The 20,485-nt window shown below is 44.7% G+C and overlaps 1 protein-coding gene across 1 annotated transcript; it reads right to left on the reverse strand.

Moving 5' to 3' along the window:
* Nucleotides 1-1,505: 1,505 nt before the first annotated feature.
* Nucleotides 1,506-3,119, reverse strand: LOC123064985 (uncharacterized). The gene is made up of 3 exons (XM_044488363.1): nt 3,019-3,119; nt 2,203-2,930; nt 1,506-2,110 (listed from the first exon to the last, which is right to left on the reverse strand). The coding sequence occupies exons 2-3, from the start codon at nt 2,919-2,921 to the stop codon at nt 1,840-1,842; spliced, it is 990 nt and encodes a 329-aa protein (XP_044344298.1). The 5' UTR covers nt 2,922-2,930; nt 3,019-3,119; the 3' UTR covers nt 1,506-1,839.
* Between the last annotated feature and the right edge of the window lie 17,366 nt (nt 3,120-20,485).

Below are 20,485 nucleotides of genomic sequence, written 5' to 3' on the forward strand. Positions count from 1 at the left end.
CTTCTCCCGTTCTCCCCCGATTGACACTAATAAAAAAAGGCGAATTGAGAAAAAAGTATGCTACATGGGATTCGAACCTGCATCAGGTAGCTAGGGCATGCCTAATACCATGAGCAACAACCATTACACCAACCCAAGCTGTTGTTCAATACTTGAAAACAAAAGTCTTTTAAAACTCTTTTTCACCATTGTCAGATGACAAAAAGAAAGGTATTTTCTTGAAAACAAATCACTGCATAAATGATGATGTACTATACGTGTGAATGTGTAGAGGGACTCCTCTATGACTTTTTTATCAGGAGGGTCAGGTACATAAGTTATCAGGTCTGTGATGTATGAGTTACCATGCTATTCACACAAAAAATTATCGAGGGGATGTTTTATCAACTCCCCCCACCACCCCCATCGCCAAAGTTATCAGGACCTGGGTACATAAGTTATCATGTCTATGATGTGTGTTACCATGCTATTCACACAAAAGCTACCGAGGGGATATTTCATCAACTCCCCCCACCCTCGTCGCCAAAGTTATCAGAACCTGGGTACATAAGTTATCAGGTCTACGATGTGTGAGTTACCATGCTATTCATACAAAAGCGACCGAGGGGATATTTCATTAACTCCCCCCCCCCCCCCTCATTGTCAAAGTTACCAGGATGGGGTGCATTAGTTATCAGGTATGCGATATGTGAGTTACCATGCTATTCATACAAAAAGTTATCGAAGGTATGTTTACACTAGTTTTTTTTTGGGTCAAAAAAGCTACTACGTTATTTGTACATCAACTATCAGGACTACGATGTGTGAGCTACCATGCTATTGACACAAAAACTATCTAGATGATATTTCGTCAACCCCCCCCCCCCCCCCCCCGCCAAAGTTATCAGGGTGGGGTGCATAAATTATCAGGTCTGCGATGTATGAGTTACCATGCTATTTACACAAAAGTTCGTCAACTCCCCCCTCCCCCTTCGGTCGCCAAAGTTATCAGGACAGGGATATATAAGTTATCGGGTTTGCGATGTGTGAGTGACCATGTTATTCACATAACAGTTACCCGGGGTATATTTGATCAACTCCTCACAGAAAAGAAGAAAAGAAAGCAACATGGAATGCTCAAATAGTATGGCGTGCATTCTTTTTCACAACAAATGGTCCAGCTGAGCTAGTTAGTGTGTGTTTCACATTAGCTGCTAGATGTGAGTTCAAATCCCATATTCAGCATGATTTTTTTAACTAAAAATGTAATGAGGGCGTTCCAATAGATCTAGCAACCCAAAAAAAATGACATATCCAATTCAAAGAAAAATCGCGACAGTCAACGGCATAGTCTTCAAATTCTTTCCACTAAATTCGCAATCAAAGTTAGCGAGTCGTTCACATTTTAAATCTTGAACAAATAGCCACTACGCAATATATTCATAGCCTGGGCGCTTTTGACAACAACAAAGCCTGTGTGAGTTGGTTACCGTGGTGGGGCAATTGCAGGAGGTCGCGGGTTTGAATCCCGTCCTGCCCCTTTCTTTTTCTCGCGCACGTTGGCGGCCACACGATCAGGATCCGATGATGATGGGGTCGTCCGGATCTGTTGCAAACCACCAGCCGACTAGTGGTTAGATTTATCGTTCTAAAAATCCTTTTTCTTTGTCCTAACAAAACAGTACATGTCTGCACTTTTCATCCCCTGTCAACAATGTACTACACTGCTTCTCTGAATCCTTTTTACCCCGCTGGTTCCCTACTCATCTACTGTTCCCTTCACAACACCTATGGCCTTTTTTTTGAAAGATCAGCTCTGTGTTCTTTCCCCGCCATTTCTAGTGTAGCTCCCACCACCTCTCAGAGGCACCAGCTGCACTGGCAGCAGGTCGGACAGGAGCAGCACCGCCACCGCCATTGGCAGCAGCAGGTGGGCCAGGAGCAGGCGAGCCAGCAGCACTCCCCGCACCAGCACCACCCGGCCTTCTGCGGCCGCCGCTCCTCCTCCGTCGTCATCTCCTCGAACTGCGACTTGCGGTTCGAGGGCCGCGGCGGCGACTGCTCGTGCTCCTTCTGCAGCTGCTGGTAGCCGCCCATGCTCTCCTTCGTCCCCGTCGATGGCTCGGCCAGTCTGCGGACACAAAGGTTTCGCACGGACGGCATCGGTCAAGCACGGTCGGTCATGGTAGAGAGAAAATCGTGCGTGCGGCGGGGCGTACGTACATTGGGAAGGCGAAGGAGAAGTTGCTGGAGCTGCCGATGGAGCCGCTCTCGTGCCGCCGGATCGCTCTCCCCTCGCTCGCGTCCGACATCGCGCTGCCCGGCACCTCCGCGAGCGGCGGCAGCTTCCCGTCTGTGTATCCGCTGCCGCCGGCCGCCATGGCCTCGTCGTAGAAGTAGTCGAAGTGGGACCTGCTGGGGGCGTACAAGTCGTCGGAGATGCTCAGGCTGGCGCCGTGGATGCTGAAGAGCGACTCGTTGGACGCGATGCTCCAGTCCGCCTGCGCCCCCGGCTTGGGCTGGAAGATGGACGCCGGGATCCTGTCCGGGTTGAAGCCCTCGACGGCCGGCTTGGCCATCGTCTGGGCCTCCGGTGCCGCCGACACCGTGCCTCCGCCGGTCGACCGCTCCGAAAATGACGCCCAGTCCTCGGGCAACTTCGCCTGCGCGGCCGGACCGGCGTCGGCATGGTCGTCGTCGCCGTCTGCCGCTGCCTCAACCAACGGGGTGCGCATCTCGGACGCGTCGACCTGGAAAACGCACCCGGCCGAGGACGCCCTCGACGAAGAAGAAGACGCCGATGATGTCCGCCGGTCCGGCTTGACCGCGGCCTCCTCGTCCGGCGCCACGTCCAACGGCCGCATTTCCGCATAAGGCTCGGGCAGCTCCGGCGCCAACGGCTTGCCCGGAGAGGCCGGCGAGCCGGGCGACTGGGGCTCCATGAGCACGTCCTGTCGAGCCATGACGATTATGCGAATTGAGTTCTCTGTCTAAGATCAAGCAGAAAGAAAAGCAATTATTACAACAAAAATCCAAGACCTGGAGATTAAGCGGAGCCCCAATTCGAGATGGAGGTAGTCGGATGCAGCCGTTGCGGCAAAAGAGAGGGCACTGCCGCCGTGCCCCAATTCGAGATGCTGCCTCATCTATTTTTGGTAGACTCGCTGATACACTGCAACAGGAGGCGCTAGGAGGCCGGCAAGCCACCCAATTGGGAGCACGAAACCACACCAAATCAAGGCATTGGTGCCCGCGTGCATGCCCAAGTGCAGAGTACCAGTGATCCAGAGCACGGCTGCAATGCTCGGAAAGCATGTTTTGCTAGCACCACCGTTTTTTGGGGGGTGACTGTGGCTCAACCGATTTAGAAATAGTTATCACGTTTGCTAAATGACATCTAGGTGGGAAATAAGTACTCTCTCCGTCCAAAAATATTTGTCATCGAAATAGATAAAAAGGAACATATCTAGAACTAAAATACGTCTAGATACATCTCCTTTTATTCATTTTGATGACAAGTATTCCCAAACGGAGGAAGCATATTAGAGGATTTACCACTAGAGCTCCCAAAGCCGCCCCCAAACACCTGGATGGGCTGTGCCCATACGTGAAACTGCCACCCAACTCCATACCCGGCCCATATAAGGCAGATAGGGGGACACCAGGACACACATTGCCACTTATTACTGACCGTTAGGGCCCACATGATCAACAACGTCAACCAGCGCGGGTGGCGTCTACCAAGTCGGGCTATTTAAGCCGGATGGCGGCAGACCAACCCTAGCCCGCTCTCATTTCTTCCTCTTTCTCACCTTCGTCGCCCGTCACTTCCAATCCATCCGCTGCTAGCCACCTATGCAGTGCTTACTCTGGAGAGGCGGATGCAGCTGCTGGAGGAGATCCGGACCAGGCGCGAGGCTCGATTCGCAGCCGCCCTGCTTCCGGATTCTCCACAACAATCTTTCCAAGGATGTCCAAAGAAACACCATGTTCAACGTATGGTATGTGGGTACGTTAGAAGGCTCTGTTCAAGAGCACGTTTTTTACACCCATCAAATGGCCCCAATTTTTCCATGGCCTTTTATGACCAATTCAAGTCACCCCGCCAAGCTGCTTGGTTTTTGCAAATTTTGTATTTTCTGGAGTTTTCTCGGTAAAAAAGAATCAATAAATGTCCGAACGTGTCGTAACTTGCATACGGCGTCAGAAGTCGTTCAAACCTGACATGGATGCGTACCATGGGCATGCTCACCTACTTGTAAACATTGGGGGTCATTTCAAGGATGTCCAAGACCATGTTCAACAAAGTATGTTTGTATAGAGGTCAAAAGGCTCTGTTTGAGAGCACATTGTTTCTCGACATCCGTCGTATGACCCCAATTTTTTTAATTGGCTTGTATGAAAAATTCAAGGCATCAAGACAAGTTCTATTGGTTTTCGATAAGTTTTGCATTTGGAGTTTTCTAGGTCAAAAAAGACTAATAAATGGTCGGACGTGTCACAACTTGCAGACTGGTGAGTGATATTTTTATACTCATTCACCCTTTGTTTAAACCAAGATATTTCATTAAAACTGGGATATTCGCTCTGATATTGCTACTAATGACTATTAAATGCAAAGTATTCCATAAATCCTCTCTTTGATGTATTTTCACAGGAAATGGGATAAAAAGGGAAGAAATCACGTGTGCACATGGAAAGGAGTGGAAATGAAGAAAGAATGAATCGCCAAGAGATGCACCAGCGGCGCCAGAGCAAAACACGTCATTTCATACAACCGCAAGCACCCGTATGGCGTGGATTCCGAGGCAGCTCGTCTACCTGGACAAATTTTATAAAGGGGTCCATGCCAAAATGTCAAGAGAGGATCGTCGAGCGAAGTCAGAACAGAACCATCTTCATCCCTCTCATCAACCCTAGCCACCACCATAGTCCATCTCGTTCTAGTTCATACTTGTAACCGTGCATTGCACAATGCAACCACTGTAAGACATATTTGTAATCAATCAATCTTCAAGATGTGTTCTTCTATGTTTTCTTCTTGCAATCTGATCTCCATGTGTTAGTAGTTCGGTAAGGTATGGGTTGAGGCATAGGCCTTGCAACCCTCTATATTTATTATGGGGATCAATGGAAGAGCTTTGAATTAGCATCCTGTATGTGTGAAATAAAACTGTTCTGTAGATGTCTCTTGTCTTGTCCGCGATCTTCATCCCTACAGCTACCCAGGATCATGGAGATCGAGTAACGATGATGCTAAGTGCAGGGAGAATGTGAAGTGCTATTTCGAACACAAGTGACAAAAAGGGTTTAGCATGGTAACACGAACCCAATCCTTAGGGATTCATGATGTGTATTTATTAAACACCCAAAGCTCTTGCCTGATTATTATTATCTTAATTATTGAGGTATAACACCCCTCCTTGTAAGAAGGAATGTTACCACCAAACACAATGCTCGTGGGAAAACCCGACATCATCTCCTTTGTACCGTCCGACATCCACGACAGACACTTGAATAAATAGAGCACATATTTATAATATCACAAGCAGAAGCATCCAACAAGCTCATACAAATCATGTAGAGCAAAGTGGTGAAGCCACTAACCGTTTGTTGGGGAACGTAGCAATAATTCAAAATTTTCCTACGTATCACCAAGATCAATCTAGGAGATTCTAGCAACAAGAGAGTGAGAGAGAGAGGATGTGCATCTTCATACCTTTGAAGATCGCTAAGCGGAAGCGTTACTAGAACGCAGACGATGGAGTCGTACTCGCGGCAATTCAAATTGCGGAAGATCCGATCTAACGCCGAACGGACGGTGCCTCCGCGTTCAACACACGTACAACCCGGGGACGTCTCCTCCTTCTTGATCTAGCAAGGGGAGAGGAGAAGTTGAGGGAGAGCTCTGGCAGCACGACGGCGTGGTGGTGGAGCTTGCAGTTCTCCGGCAGGGCTTCGCCAAGCACTACTATGGAGGAGGAGGTGTTGGGGAGGGAGAGGGCTGCGCCAGGGGAAGGGTGCGGCAGCCCTCCCCTCTATCTATAGGGGCAAGGGAGAGGGGGGCCGGCCCCCTCTAGATGGATCTAGAGGGGGGCGGCTGCCAAGGGGGGAAGGCTTGCCCCCCAAGCCAAGGGGGCGCCCCCTTTAGGGTTCCCCCAACCCTAGGCGCATGGGCCCTGGGGGGGTTGGCGCATAGCCCACCTAGGGGTTGGTTCCCCTCCATATTCAACCCATAGGGCCCTCCGGGGCAGGCGGACCCTCCCGGTGGACCCCCGGAACCCTTTCGGTGGTCCCAGTACAATACCGATAAACCCCCGAACACTTTCGGCGACCGAATAAGGACTTCCCATATATAAATCTTTATCTCCGCACTATTCTAAAACTCCTCGTGACGTCCGGGATCTCATCCGGGACTCCGAACAACATCCGGTAACCACATACTAATTCCCATAACAACTCTAGCGTCACCGAACCTTAAGTGTGTAGACCCTACGGGTTCGGGAATCATGCAGACATGACCGAGACATCTCTCCGGTCAATAAACAACAGCGGGATCTGGCCATGTTGGTTCCCACATGTTCCATGATGATCTCATCGGATGAACCACGATGTCGGGGATTCAATCAATCTTGTATACAATTCCCTTTGTCAACCGGTATGTTACTTGCCCGAGATTCGATCATCGATATCCCAATACCTCGTTCAATCTCGTTACTGGCAAGTCTCTTTACTCGTTCCGTAATGCATGATCATGTGACTAATTTCTTAGTCACATTGAGCTCATTATGATGACGCATTACCGAGTGGGCCCAGAGATACCTCTCCGTCATACGGAGTGACAAATCCCAGTCTCGATTCGTGCCAACTCAACAGACACTTTCGGAGATACCTGTAGTGTGCCTTTATAGCCACCCAGTTACATTGTGACATTTGGTACACCCAAAGCATTCCTACGGTATCCAGGAGTTGCACAATCTCATGGTCTAAGGAAATGATACTTGACATTAGAAAAGCTCTTAGCAAACGAACTACACGATCTTGTGCTATGTTTAGGATTGGGTCTTGTCCATCACATCATTCTCCTAATGATGTGATCCCGTTATCAATGACATCTAATGTTCATGGTCAGGAAACCATAACCATCTATTGATCAACGAGCTAGTCAACTAGAGGCTCACTAGGGACATGTTGTGGTCTATGTATTCACACATGTATTACGGTTTCCGGTTAATACAATTATAGCATGAACAATAAACAATTATCACGAACAAGGAAATATAATAATAACCATTTTATTATTGCCTCTAGGGCATATTTCCAACAGTCTCCCACTTGCACTATAGTCAATAATCTAGTTACATTGTGATGAATCTAACACCCATAGAGTTTTGGTGTTGATCATGTTTTGCTCGTGGAAGAGGTTTTGTCAACGGATCTGCGACATTCAGATCCGTATGCACTTTACAAATATCTATGTCTCCATCTTGAACATTTTCACGAATGGAGTTCAAGCGACGCTTGATATGCCTAGTCTTCTTGTGAACCTGGGCTCCTTGGCAAGGGCAATAGCTCCAGTGTTGTCACAGAAGAGAGTCATTGGGCCCGACGCATTGGGAATAACTCCTAGGTCGGTAATGAACTACTTCATCCAGATTGCTTCATGTGCTGCCTCCGAGGCTGCCATGTACTCCGCTTCACATGTAGATCCCGCCACGACACTTTGCTTGCAACTGCACCAGCTGACTGCCCCACCATTCAAAATATACACGCATCCGGTTTTTGACTTGGATTCATCTAGATCAGTGTCGAAGCTAGCATCGACGTAACCCTTTACGACGAGCTCTTCGTCACCTCCATAAACGAGAAACATATCCTTAGACCTTTTCAGGTACTTCAGGATATTCTTGACCACTGACCAGTGTTCCATGCCAGGATTACTTTGGTCCCTCCCTACCAAACTTACGGCAAGGTTCACATCAGGTCTGGTACCCAGCATGGCATACACGATAGACCCTATGGCTGAGGCATAGGGGACAACACTCATATTTTCTCTATCTTCTACCGAGGTCGGGCATTGAGCCGTGCTCAATCTCACACCTTGCAATACAGGCAAGAACCCCTTCTTTGACTGATCCATATTGAACTTCTTCAATATCTTATCAAGGTATGTGCTTTGTGAAAGACCGATGAGGCGTCTTGATCTATCTCTATAGATCTTGATGCCTAATATATAAGCAACTTCTCCAAGGTCCTTCATTGAAAAACACTTATTAAAGTAGGCCTTTATGCTTTCCAAAAGTTCTATATCATTTCCCATCAATAGTATGTCATCCACATATAATATGAGAAATGCTACAGAGCTCCCACTCACTTTCTTGTAAACGCAGACTTCTCCATAAGTCTGCATAAACCCAAACGCTTTGATCATTTCATCAAAGCAAATGTTCCAACTCCAAGATGCTTACACCAGCCCATAGATGGAGCGTTGGAGCTTGCACACCTTGTTAGCATTCTTAGGATCGACAAAACCTTCCGGCTGCATCATATACAATTCTTCCTTAAGGAAACCGTTAAGGAATGCCATTTTGATGTCCATTTGCCATATCTCATAATCATAGAATGCAACAATTGCTAACATGATTCGGACAGACTTCAGCTTCGCTACGGGTGAGAAGGTCTCATCGTAGTCAACCCCTTAAACTTGTCGATAACCCTTAGCGACAAGCCGAGCTTTATAGCTGGTCACATTACCATCCGCATCAGTCTTCTTCTTAAAGATCCATTTATTTTCTATGGCTCGCCGAGCATCAGGCAAGTCTGTCAAAGTCCATACTTTGTTTTCATACATGGATCCTATCTCATATTTCATGGCTTCAAGCCATTTGTTGGAATTTGGGCCCGCCATCGCTTCTTCATAGTTCGAAGGTTCACCGTTGTCTAACAACATGATTTCCAGGACAGGGTTGCCATACCATTCTGGTGTGGAACGTGTCCTTGTGGACCTACGAAGTTCAGTAGCAACTTGATCCGAAGTTCCTTGATCATCATCATTAACTTCCTCTCTAGTCGGTGCAGGCACCACAGAAACATCTTCCTGAGCTGCGCTACTTTCCGGTTCAAGAGGCAGTACTTCATCAAATTCTACTTTCCTCCCACTTACTTCTTTCGAGAGAAACTCTTTCTCCAGAAAGGATCCGTTCTTGGCAACAAAGATCTTGCCTTCGGATCTGAGGTAGAAGGTATACCCTATGGTTTCCTTAGGGTATCCTATGAAGACGCATTTTTCCGACTTGGGTTTGAGCTTTTCAAATTGAAGTTTCTTGACATAAGCATTGCATCCCCAAACTTTTAGAAACGACAGCTTAGGTTTCTTCCCAAACCATAATTCATACGGTATCGTCTCAATGGATTTAGACGGTGCTCTATTTAAAGTGAATGTGTGCTATGTCTTGAGCTTGCGTTGGTTTTGCTTGAAGAGGAAAGGGTGATGCAGCAGAGTAGCATAAGTATTTCCCTCAGTTTTTGAGAACCAAGGTATCAATCCAGTAGGATGCTCCTCAAAAGTCCCACGCACCTACACAAACAAATAAAGAACTCGCAACCAACACAATAAAGGGGTTGTCAATCCCTTCACGGTCACTTGCGAAAGTGAGATCTAATAGAGATAGTATGATAAGATAAATATATTTTTGGTATTTTATAATATAGATGCAGAAAGTAAAGATACAAATAAAAGTAGATTGGAAGCAAATATGATAGGAGATAGACCCGGGGGCCATAGGTTTCACTAGAGGCTTCTCTCGAGATAGCATAAGTATTACGGTGGGTGAACAAATTACTGTCGAGCAATTGTTAGAAAAGCGAATAATTATGAGATTATCTAGGCATGATCATGTATATAGGCATCACGTCTGCAACAAGTAGATCAACTCCTTCCTGCATCTACTACTATTACTCCACACATCGACTGACTCCTGCCTGCATCTAGAGTATTAAGTTCATAAGAACAGAGTAACACCTTAAGCAAGATGACATGATGTAGAGGGATAAACTCATGCAATATGATATAAACCCCATCTTTTTATCCTCGATGGCAACAATACAATACGTGCCTTGCAACCCTTTCTGTCACTGGGTAAGGACACCGCAAGATTGAACCCAAAGCTAAGCACTTCTCCCATGGCAAGAAAGATCAATCTAGTAGGCCAAACCAAACTAATAATTCGAAGAGAGTTGCAAAGATAACTCAATCATACATAAAAGAATTTAGAGAAGATTCAAATATTATTCATAGATAAACTTGATCATAAACCCACAATTCATCGGATCTCGGCAAAAACACCGCAAAAAGAGATTACATCGAATAGATCTCCACAAGAGAGGGGGAGAACATTGTATTGAGATCCAAAAAGAGAGAATAAGACATCTAGCTAATAACTATGGACCCGTAGGTCTGTGGTAAACTACTCACAACTCATCGGAAGGGCTATGGTGTTGATGTAGAAGCCCTCTATGGTCGATTCCCCCTCCGACAGAGCGTCGGCGAAGGCTCCAAGATGGGATCTCGCGGATACAGAAGGTTACAACGGTCGAAATTGTGTTTCGGGTGCTCCCTGGATGTTTTCGGGGTACGTAGGCTTATATCGGAGGAAGAAGTACATCGGTGGCCGCCCAAGGGGCCCACGAGACAGGGGGCGCACCCTATAGGGGGGCGCCCTCCTATCTCGTGGCCGCCTCGGCTGCTTCTTGACTTGTACTCCAAGTCCTCTGGATCACATTTGTTTCAAAAATCACGCCTCCGAAGGTTTCATTCCGTTTGGACTCCGTTTGATATTCCTTTTCTTCGAAATACTGAAATAGGCAAAAAAAAGCAGCAATACGAGCTGGGCCTCCGGTTAGTAGGTTAGTCCAAAAAATGATATAAAGGTTTAAAATAAAGCCCATAAACATCCAAAATGGGTAATATAATAGCATGGAAAAATAAAAAATTATAGATACGTTGGAGACGTATCAAGCATCCCCAAGCTTAATTCCTGCTCGTCCTCGAGTAGATAAATGATAAAAAGAAATTTTTGATGTGGAATGCTACCTAGCATAATTCTCAATGTAATTTTCTTTATTGTGGCATGAATGTTCAGATCCAAATGATACAAAATAAAAGTTCATATTAACATGAAAATGGTGATACTTCAAGCATACTAATCAAAGTAATCATGTCTTCTCAAAATAACATGGCCAAAGAAAGTTATCCCTACAAAATCATATAGTCTGGCTGTTGCTCTATCTTCATTACACAAAGTATTTAATCATGCACAACCCCGATGACAAGCCAAGCAATTGTTTCATACTTTAATAATCTCAAACTCTTTCAACTTTCACGCAATACATGAGCGTGAGCCATGGACATAGCACTATATGTGGAATAGAATGGTGGTTGTGGAGAAGACAAAAAAGGAGAAGATAGTCTCACATCAACTAGGCGTATCAACAGGCTATGGAGATGCCCATTAATAGATATCAATGTGAGTGAGTAGGGATTGCCATGCAACGGATGCACTAGAGCCACAAATATATGAAAGCTCAACAAAAGAAGCTAAGTGGTTGTGCATCCAACTTGCTTGTTCACGAAGACCTAGGGCACTTTTGAGGAAGCCCATCATTGGAATATACAAGCCAAGTTCTATAATGAAAAATTCCCACTAGTATATGAAAGTGACAACATAGGAGACTCTCTATCATGAAGATCATGGTGCTACTTTGAAGCACAAGTATGGAAAAAGAGATGTAGCATTGTCCCTTCTCTCTTTTTCTCTCATTTTATTTTTTTTCTTTTTTTTCTTTGGCCTCTTTTTTTTTCTTTTTGGCCTTTCTCTTTTTTCTCTTTTTGTAAAGTCCAAAGTCTCATCCCGACTTGTGGGGGAGTCATAGTCTTCATCATCCTTTGCTCACTAGGACAATGCTCTAATAATGAAGATCATCACACTTTTATGGATTTACAACTCAAGAATTACAACTCAAAGCTAGAACAAGATATGACTCTATATGAATGCCTCCGGCGGTGTACCGGGATATGCAATGAATCAAGAGCGACATGTATGAAAATTATGAAGGTGGCCTTGCCACAAATACAATGTCAACTACATGATCATGCAAAGAGCAATATGAGAAAAGTAATGCGTGTCATATGAACAGAACGGTGGAAATTTGCATGGCAATATATCTCGGAATGGCTATGGAAATGCCACCATAGGTAGGTATGGTGGCTGCTTTGAGGAAGGTATATGGTGGGTGTATGGTACCGGCGAAAGTTGCGCGGCACAAGAGAGGCTAGCAATGATGGAAAGGTGAGGTGCGTATAATCCATGGACCCAACATTAGTCAAAAGAACTCATATACTTGTTGCAAAAATCTAGAAGTCATCAAAAACCAATGCACTACGCGCATGCTCCTAGGGGGATAGATTGGTAGGAAAAGACCATCGCTCGTCCCCGACCGCCACTCATAAGGAAGACACTCAATATATAAAATTGTGCTCCAACTTCATCGCAAAGCGGTTCACCATACGTGCATGCTACGGGAATCACAACCCTTAACACAAGTATTTTTCATAATCACCTCAACTAGCATGACTCTAATATCACTACCTCCATATCTCAAAACAATTATCAAGCATCATATTGATCATAGCATCCAATTCTTTTTCTATGATAGTTTTTATTATACCCATCTTGGATGCTCATCATTCTAGGACCAACTTTGTGACCAAAGAAAATACCATGCTGCTCTAAAAGACTCTCAAAATAATATAAGTGAAGCATGAGAGACTAGTAATTTCTTCAAAATTAAGACACCACCGTGCTCTAAAAGATATAAGTGAAGCACTAGAGCAAAAACTATCAAACTCAAAAGAAATAAGTGAAGCACATAGAGTATTCTAGAAAATTCTAATCAAGTAGGCTTCTCCCAAAAGGTGTGTACAGCAAGGATGATTGTGGTAAACTAAAAAGCAAAGACTAATATAATACACGATGCTCCAAGCAAAACACATATCATGTGGCGAATAAAAATATAGCTCAAAGTAAAGTTACCAATGAACGAAGACGAAAGAGGGGATGCCTTCCCGGGGCATCCCCAAGCTTAGGCTTTTGGCTATTATTGAATATCTTGGGGTGCTTTGGGCATCCCCAAGCTTAGGCTCTTGCCACTCCTTATTCCATAGTCCATAAAAGCTTTACCCAAAACTTGAAAACTTCACAACACAAAACTCAACAGGAAATCTTATAAGCTCCGTTAGTGAAAGAAAACAAAACCACCACATAAGTTACTGTAATGAACTCATTATTTATTTATTTTGGTGTTAAACCTACTGTATTCCAACTTATCTATGGTTTATAAACTATTTTACTAGCCATAGAAGCATCAAAATAAGCAAACAACACACGAAAAACAGAATCTGTCAAAAACAGAACAGTCTGTAGCAATCTGTAACTAACGCAAACTTCTGGAACTCTAAACATCCTACCAAAATAGGACGTAATGGACAATTTGTTTATTGATCAGCAGCAAAAAGAATCAATGCAAAGGCACGTTTCTGTGATGTATTGAATTTTTTCTCGTGAGCGCAAAGTTTCTGTTTTTCAGCAGAATCAAATCAACTATCATCATAGTTTATCCTATAGGTTCTACTTGGCATAAACACTAATTAAAAGACAAAAACACATCTAAACAGAAAGTAGATGCAAGATTTATATCTAAACAGGAACAAAAACAAAAAACATAAAGAAAAATTGGGTTGCCTCCCAACTAGCGCTATCATTTAACGCCCCTAGCTAGGCATAAAAGCGAAGATAGATCTAAGTAGTGCCATCTTTGGCACTTGATTCATAAGTAGCACGCATGATAGATTCATAAGGTAATTTGACTTTGTTTCTTAAAAAGTGCTCCATGCCTTTCTTTAATGGAAATTGGAATCTAATATTCCCTTCCTTCATATCAATAATCGCGCCAATCGTTCTAAGGAAAGATCTACCAAGAATAATAGGGCAAGAAAGATTGCAATCTATATCAAGAACGATAAAATTTACGGACACTAAATTTCTATTTGCAACAATGATAACATCATTGATTCTTCCCATTGGCTTTTTAATGGTGGAATCCGCAAGGTGCAAATTTAAAGAGCAATCATCAAGATCATGGAAACCTACAATATCACATAAAGTTTTCGGAATCGTGGAAACGCTAGCGCCCAAATCACAAAAAGCAAAACACTCACGATATTTAATTCTAATCTTTATAGTAGGTTCCCACTCATCATTAAGTTTTCTAGGTATAGAAACTTCCAAATTAAGTTTTTCATCATAAGATTGCAACAAGGCATCAACGATATTTGTGGTAAAAGCTTTATTTTGACAATAAGCATGAGGAGAATTAACAACGGATTGCAACAAGGAAATACAACCTTCTAAAGAACAATTATCATAATCAAATTCCTTGAAATCCGAGATAGTGGGTTCAATACTATTTAAAGTCATGACCTCTCCAATCCCACTTTTACCAAATTTGGCATCAAGATCTAAAAACTCCGAATTTTTGGGACGCCTTCTAGGTAAAGTTGACTCATAATCAGTCTCATAATTATCAAGATTCATATTGCAAAACATAGATCTAATAGGAGATGCATCAATAACTTTAAGATCCTCATCATTATTTTCATGGAAACTAGAAGAACACGCTTTTATAAAGCTATCTTTTTTAGCACACAATCTAGCGGTTCTTTCCTTACACTCATCAATGGAAATTCTCATTACTTTGAGAGACTCATTGATATCATGCTTAGGAGAAGAAGATCTAAGTTTAAGAGAATCAACATCAAGTGAAAGTCTATCAACGTTCCTAGCCAAATCATCAACTTTGAGCAATTTTTCTTCAAGCAAAGCATTAAAATTCTTTTGAGAGATCATAAATTCTTTCACACTATTCTCAAAATCAGAGGGCATCTTATTAAAATTACCATCAGAATTATTGTAGGAATTTCCATAATTATTAGAGGAATTACTAGGGAACGGTCTAGCATTAAAGTTTCCTCTATAAGCATTGTTTCCAAAACTATTCCTACCAACAAAATTCACATCCATAGATTCATTATTATTCTCAATAAAAGTAGACAAAGTCATATCATTGGGATCAAGAGGAGTATTTTTAGTAGCAAACAATTTCATAAGTTCATCCATCTTTCCACTCAAAACATTGATTTCTTCTATAGCGTACACTTTTTTACTAGAAGATCTTTCAGTGTGCCATTGAGAATAATTAGCCATAATATTATCAAGAAGTTTTGTAGCATCTCCTAACGTGATTTCCATAAACGTGCCTCCCGCTATCAAGAAGTTTTGTAGCATCTCCTAATGTGATTTCCATAAACATGCCTCCCGCGGCCGAATCTAAGAGATTTCTAAAAGCAAAGTTCAAACCGGCATAAACATTTCGTATGATCATCCATAAATTCAAACCATGAGTAGGGCAATTGCGAATCCTCAATTTCATTCTTTCCCAAGATTGGGCAACATGCTCATGATCAAGTTGTTTAAAATTCATAATATCGTTCCTAAGAGTGATAATCTTAGCGGGAGGAAAATACTTAGAGATAAAAGCATCTTTGCACTTGTTCTAAGAATCAATACTATTTTTAGGCAAGGATGAAAACCAAACGTTAGCACGATCTCTAAGTGAAAACGGAAATAACTTCAATTTAACAATATTGTTATCTATATCTTTCTTCTTTTGCATATCACACAAATTAACAAAGTTGTTTAGATAAGAAGCGACATCTTCACTAGGAAGGCCGGCGAATTGATCTTTCATAACAAGATTCAGCAAAGCAGCATTGATTTCACAAGACTCAACATCATTAAGAGGAGCAATTGGAGTACTAAGGAAATCATTATTATTGGTATTCGAGAAATCACACAATTTGGTATTATCTTGTGCCATGGCAACAAGTAATCCAACACACAAGCAAACAAAAAAAAAGGCAAGCAAAAGAGAGAGGAGGAGATTGGGAAAGAGAGGGCGAATAAAACGGCAATGGTGAAGTGGGGGGGAGGAAAACGAGAGGCAAATGGAAAATAATGTAAATGCACGAGGGAGATAGGTTGGTGATGGGTACTTGGTTTGTCTTGACTTGAGCGAAGACCTCCCCGGCAACGGCGCCAGAAATCCTTCTTGCTACGTCTTGAGCTTGCGTTGGTTTTCCTTGAAGAGGAAAGGGTGATGCAGCAGAGTAGTGTAAGTATTTCCCTCAGTTTTTGAGAACCAAGGTATCAATCCAGTAGGAGGCTCCTCAAAAATCCCACGCACCTACACAAACAAACAAAGAACTCGCAACCAACGCAATAAAGGGGTTGTCAATCCCTTCACGGCCACTTGCGAAAGTGAGATCTAATAGAGATAGTATGATAAGATAAATATATTTTTGGTATTTTATAATATAGATGCAAAAAGTAAAGATGCAAATAAAAGTAGATTGGAAGCAAATATGATAGGAGATAGACCCGGGGCCATAGGTTTCACTAGAGGCTTCTCTCGAGATAGCATAAGTATTACAGTGGGTGAACAAATTACTGTCGAGCAAATGATAGAAAAGCGAATAATTATGAGATTATCTAGGCATGATCATGTATATAGGCATCACGTCCGCAACAAGTAGACCGACTCCTGCCTACATCTACTACTATTACTCCACACATCGACCGACTCCTGCCTGCATCTAGAGTATTAAGTTCATAAGAACAGAGTAACTCCTTAAGCAAGATGACATGATGTAGAGGGATAAACTCATGCAATATGATATAAACCCCATCTTTTTATCCTCGATGGCAACAATACAATACCTGCCTTGCAACCCTTTCTGTCACTGGGTAAGGACACCGCAAGATTGAACCCAAAGCTAAGCACTTCTCCCATGACAAGAAAGATCAATCTAGTAGGCCAAACCAAACTAATAATTCGAAGAGACTTGCAAAGATAACTCAATCATACATAAAAGAATTCAGAGAAGATTCAAATATTATTCATAGATAAACTTGATCATAAACCCACAATTCATCGGATCTCGGCAAACACACCGCAAAAAGAGATTACATCGAATAGATCTCCACAAGAGAGGGGGAGAACATTGTATTGAGATCCAAAAAGAGAGAAGAAGCCATCTAGCTAATAACTATGGACCCGTAGGTCTGTTGTAAACTACTCACAACTCATCGCAAGGGCTATGGTGTTGATGTAGAAGCCCTCCGTGGTCGATTCCCCCTCCGGCAGAGCGCCAGTGACGGCTCCAAGATGGGATCTCACGGATACAGAAGGTTACGGCGGTGGAAATTGTGTTTCGGGTGCTCTCTGGATGTTTTCGGGGTACGTAGGCTTATATAGGAGGAAGAAGTATGTCGGTGGCCGCCCGATGGGCCCACGAGACAGGGGGCGCACCCTATGGGGGGGCGCCCTCCTATCTCGTGGCCGCCTCGGCTGCTTCTTGACTTGCTCTCCAAGTCCTCTGGATCACATTTGTTCCAAAAATCACGCCTCCGAAGGTTTCATTCCTTTTGGACTTCGTTTGATATTCCTTTTCTTCGAAATACTGAAATAGGCAAAAAACAGCAATACGGGCTGGGCCTCCGGTTAGTAGGTTAGTCCCAAAAATGATATAAAGGTGTAAAATAAAGCCCATAAACATCCAAAAGGGTTAATATAATAGCATGGAACAATCAAAAATTATAGATACGTTGGAGACGTATCAATGTGGCTGTCTCTAAAGCATAGCCCCAAAATGATAGCGGTAAATCGGTAAGAGACATCATAGATCACACCATATCCAATAGAGTGCGATTACGATGTTCGGACACACCAATACGCTGAGGTGTTCCAGGCGGCGTGAGTTGTGAAACAATTCCACATTTCCTTAAGTGTGTACCAAACTCGCGACTCAAATATTCTCCTCCACGATCTGATCGTAAGAACTTTATTTTTCTGTCACGTTGATTATTGTGACGCCCGGATATGTAGGCTACAGTAATTCCACGCTAATGATGCCACGTCACCTCGGTTACTGTTGTTAATCTCGCGATGGTTCAAAAACGATTCAAATTTCAAATTAAAAACCGAGGCAAACTATAAAAGTTTTCAAACATTAAAATTAAAATGTTCGGAGTGTGCCAATTAATGCTTAGGTATTTATGGTGAAGAAACCACGCTTTTACAGAATGCCTAAATAATTTAAAATAGAAAAGAAATGAGATGAAAAGAAGAAAAGAAAAGGAAAAACAAAAAACAGAAAACTAACAAAAAAGAAAAGGAGCCCCCCCTCCCACTGGGCCAACCAGCCCAGCTGGTCACCAGGCCGACTAGGCCGGCCCACCCCATCCCACCTTATCCCCCACTACCCCGAAACCCTAACCCCCAGTGCACCCACTCCCCAACGCATCGATCCCCACTCTCCCCTCACCCTCGTTCCTCTCGCTCCCCCCCGAACTAGATCGGGACGCAACGGCGCCCCCTTTCCACACCCCGCCGCCCCTGGTACCCGTCGCCAGCACCGCTCCGCCATCGCCAAGCCGCCTCCTTGCCGGAGAGGGGATGGATCCCGGGGGCCCTGTCGCGGATCCGGCCTCCCTCGCCACCCGTCCACGACCACGCTGACGCGGGACCCCGCCCGGAGCTACCTCACCCCCGTCGCACGAGGACTGCGTCGCCGGACTGCCTCCTCGACGTCGTCGTCTCCGTCCTCCTCCTCAACCCCCACTGCCTAGACCCTACGACTCCGGTGAGGCCACGGCCTCTGCGCCCCTCCTCTCGCTCCCTCGCCCCGTGCTCGTCTCCTTCCCTGATCGCCGCTCGGGGCCACGCCAGCCCCGCGCGCCCCGGCCACCTCCCGTTTGCCGCACCCGTCGCTGACTCCTCCGTGCTCGCCGCCGTTCACCTTGCCCCGCTCCTGCACCCCCCTGCACCGATGACGCCGCCTTGTCCGCGGCCAACTCCGGTGCTCTGACCGCCCCGCTCTCCTCCTCTCGCGCGCGGCCTTGCCGCGCTGAACGCCCGTCACCGCCCTCTCGTGGCGCCGCCATCCGTTCCCTTGGCCGGCGTTGTGGGCGCCGGCGGCCACGCCGGCGGCCTCGCCACGCCCGTGGCTGGCGCCCCCCTGCCTGTCGATCTGGGCGCTGCCCAGTCGGGCGTCGACGCCCAGCGCCCGCACCCGCGTCAACTGCAGCGCCCGCAAACCCACTAGGCCCCCTGGGCCAATGACAAGGGGCCCCCACCCCCTGAACGTATTTATAAAGATAAAAATAAAATAAATAATTAATTAATTAGAGAAATAATTAACTTAATTAATTTTGTTTAATTAAACTAAACGACTAACTAAACTAATTAAACATTAGTTATCTAATTAACCTGGTTAGTTAATTAGTATGACAGTGGGGCCCACCCCAAATTAATTCTGATTAGATTAAATTAAATTTGGATAATTAACATGTGTCTCTGACCAGTGGGACCCACTGGTCAGGTTGACCAGTCAACTCTGTTGACTGCTGACGTCAGCATGACATCATGCTGATGTCATTATTCCATTTTCGAATTAAATTAAATAATTAATTAAATTCCAGAAATTAATACAATCTTTAGAAAATCATATCTTTTAAACCGTAACTCGGATTAAATTATTTTCAACATGAGAGTTGCTCAGAACGACGAGACGAATCCAGAAACGCAGCCCGTTCGTCCGCCACACATCCCTAACCTATCGAACTCGCAACTTTCCCCCTCCGGCTCCTTTGCCCGGATGTTTCCCCCTTCGCTGGTATCACCTAATACCACGTTAGGTCACCCCTAGCACGGCATATTGCCGCGTCTTGCTTTGTGTTACATTTGATTGCTCTGTTATTTATTGTGTTCCCCCTTCGTTACTTCTTTTCGGTAGACTGTGAGACCGGTGCCGATGTCCGTGTGTTCGACTACACCGAAGATGACTCCTTGCCAGAGCAACCAGGCAAGCCCCCCCCCCCCTTGATCACCAGATATCGCCTATTCTTCTCTATACTGCCTGCATTAGAGTAGTGTAGCATGTTACTGCTTTCCGTTAATCCTATTCTGATGCATAGCCTGCCATTGTTGCTACAGTCATTGATACCTTACCCGCAATCCTAAATGCTTAGTATAGGATGCTAGTTTGTCATCATTGGCCCTACATCCTTGTCAGTCTGCCTTGCTATACTATTGGGCCGTGATCACTCGGGAGGTGATCACGGGTATATACTATACATATATACATACTACAGATGGTGACTAAAGTCGGGTCAGCTCGATGAGTACCCGCAAGTGATTCTGGTGAGGGGGCTGAAAGGACAGGTGGATCCATCCCGGTAGAGGTGGGCCTGGGTTCCCGACGGCCCCCGACTGTTACTTTGTGGCGGAGCGACAGGGCAGGTTGAGACCACCTAGGAGACAGGTGGGCATG

This window comes from Triticum aestivum, chromosome 3B (genome assembly GCF_018294505.1).
Source record: "Triticum aestivum cultivar Chinese Spring chromosome 3B, IWGSC CS RefSeq v2.1, whole genome shotgun sequence".
NCBI lineage: Eukaryota > Viridiplantae > Streptophyta > Magnoliopsida > Poales > Poaceae > Triticum > Triticum aestivum.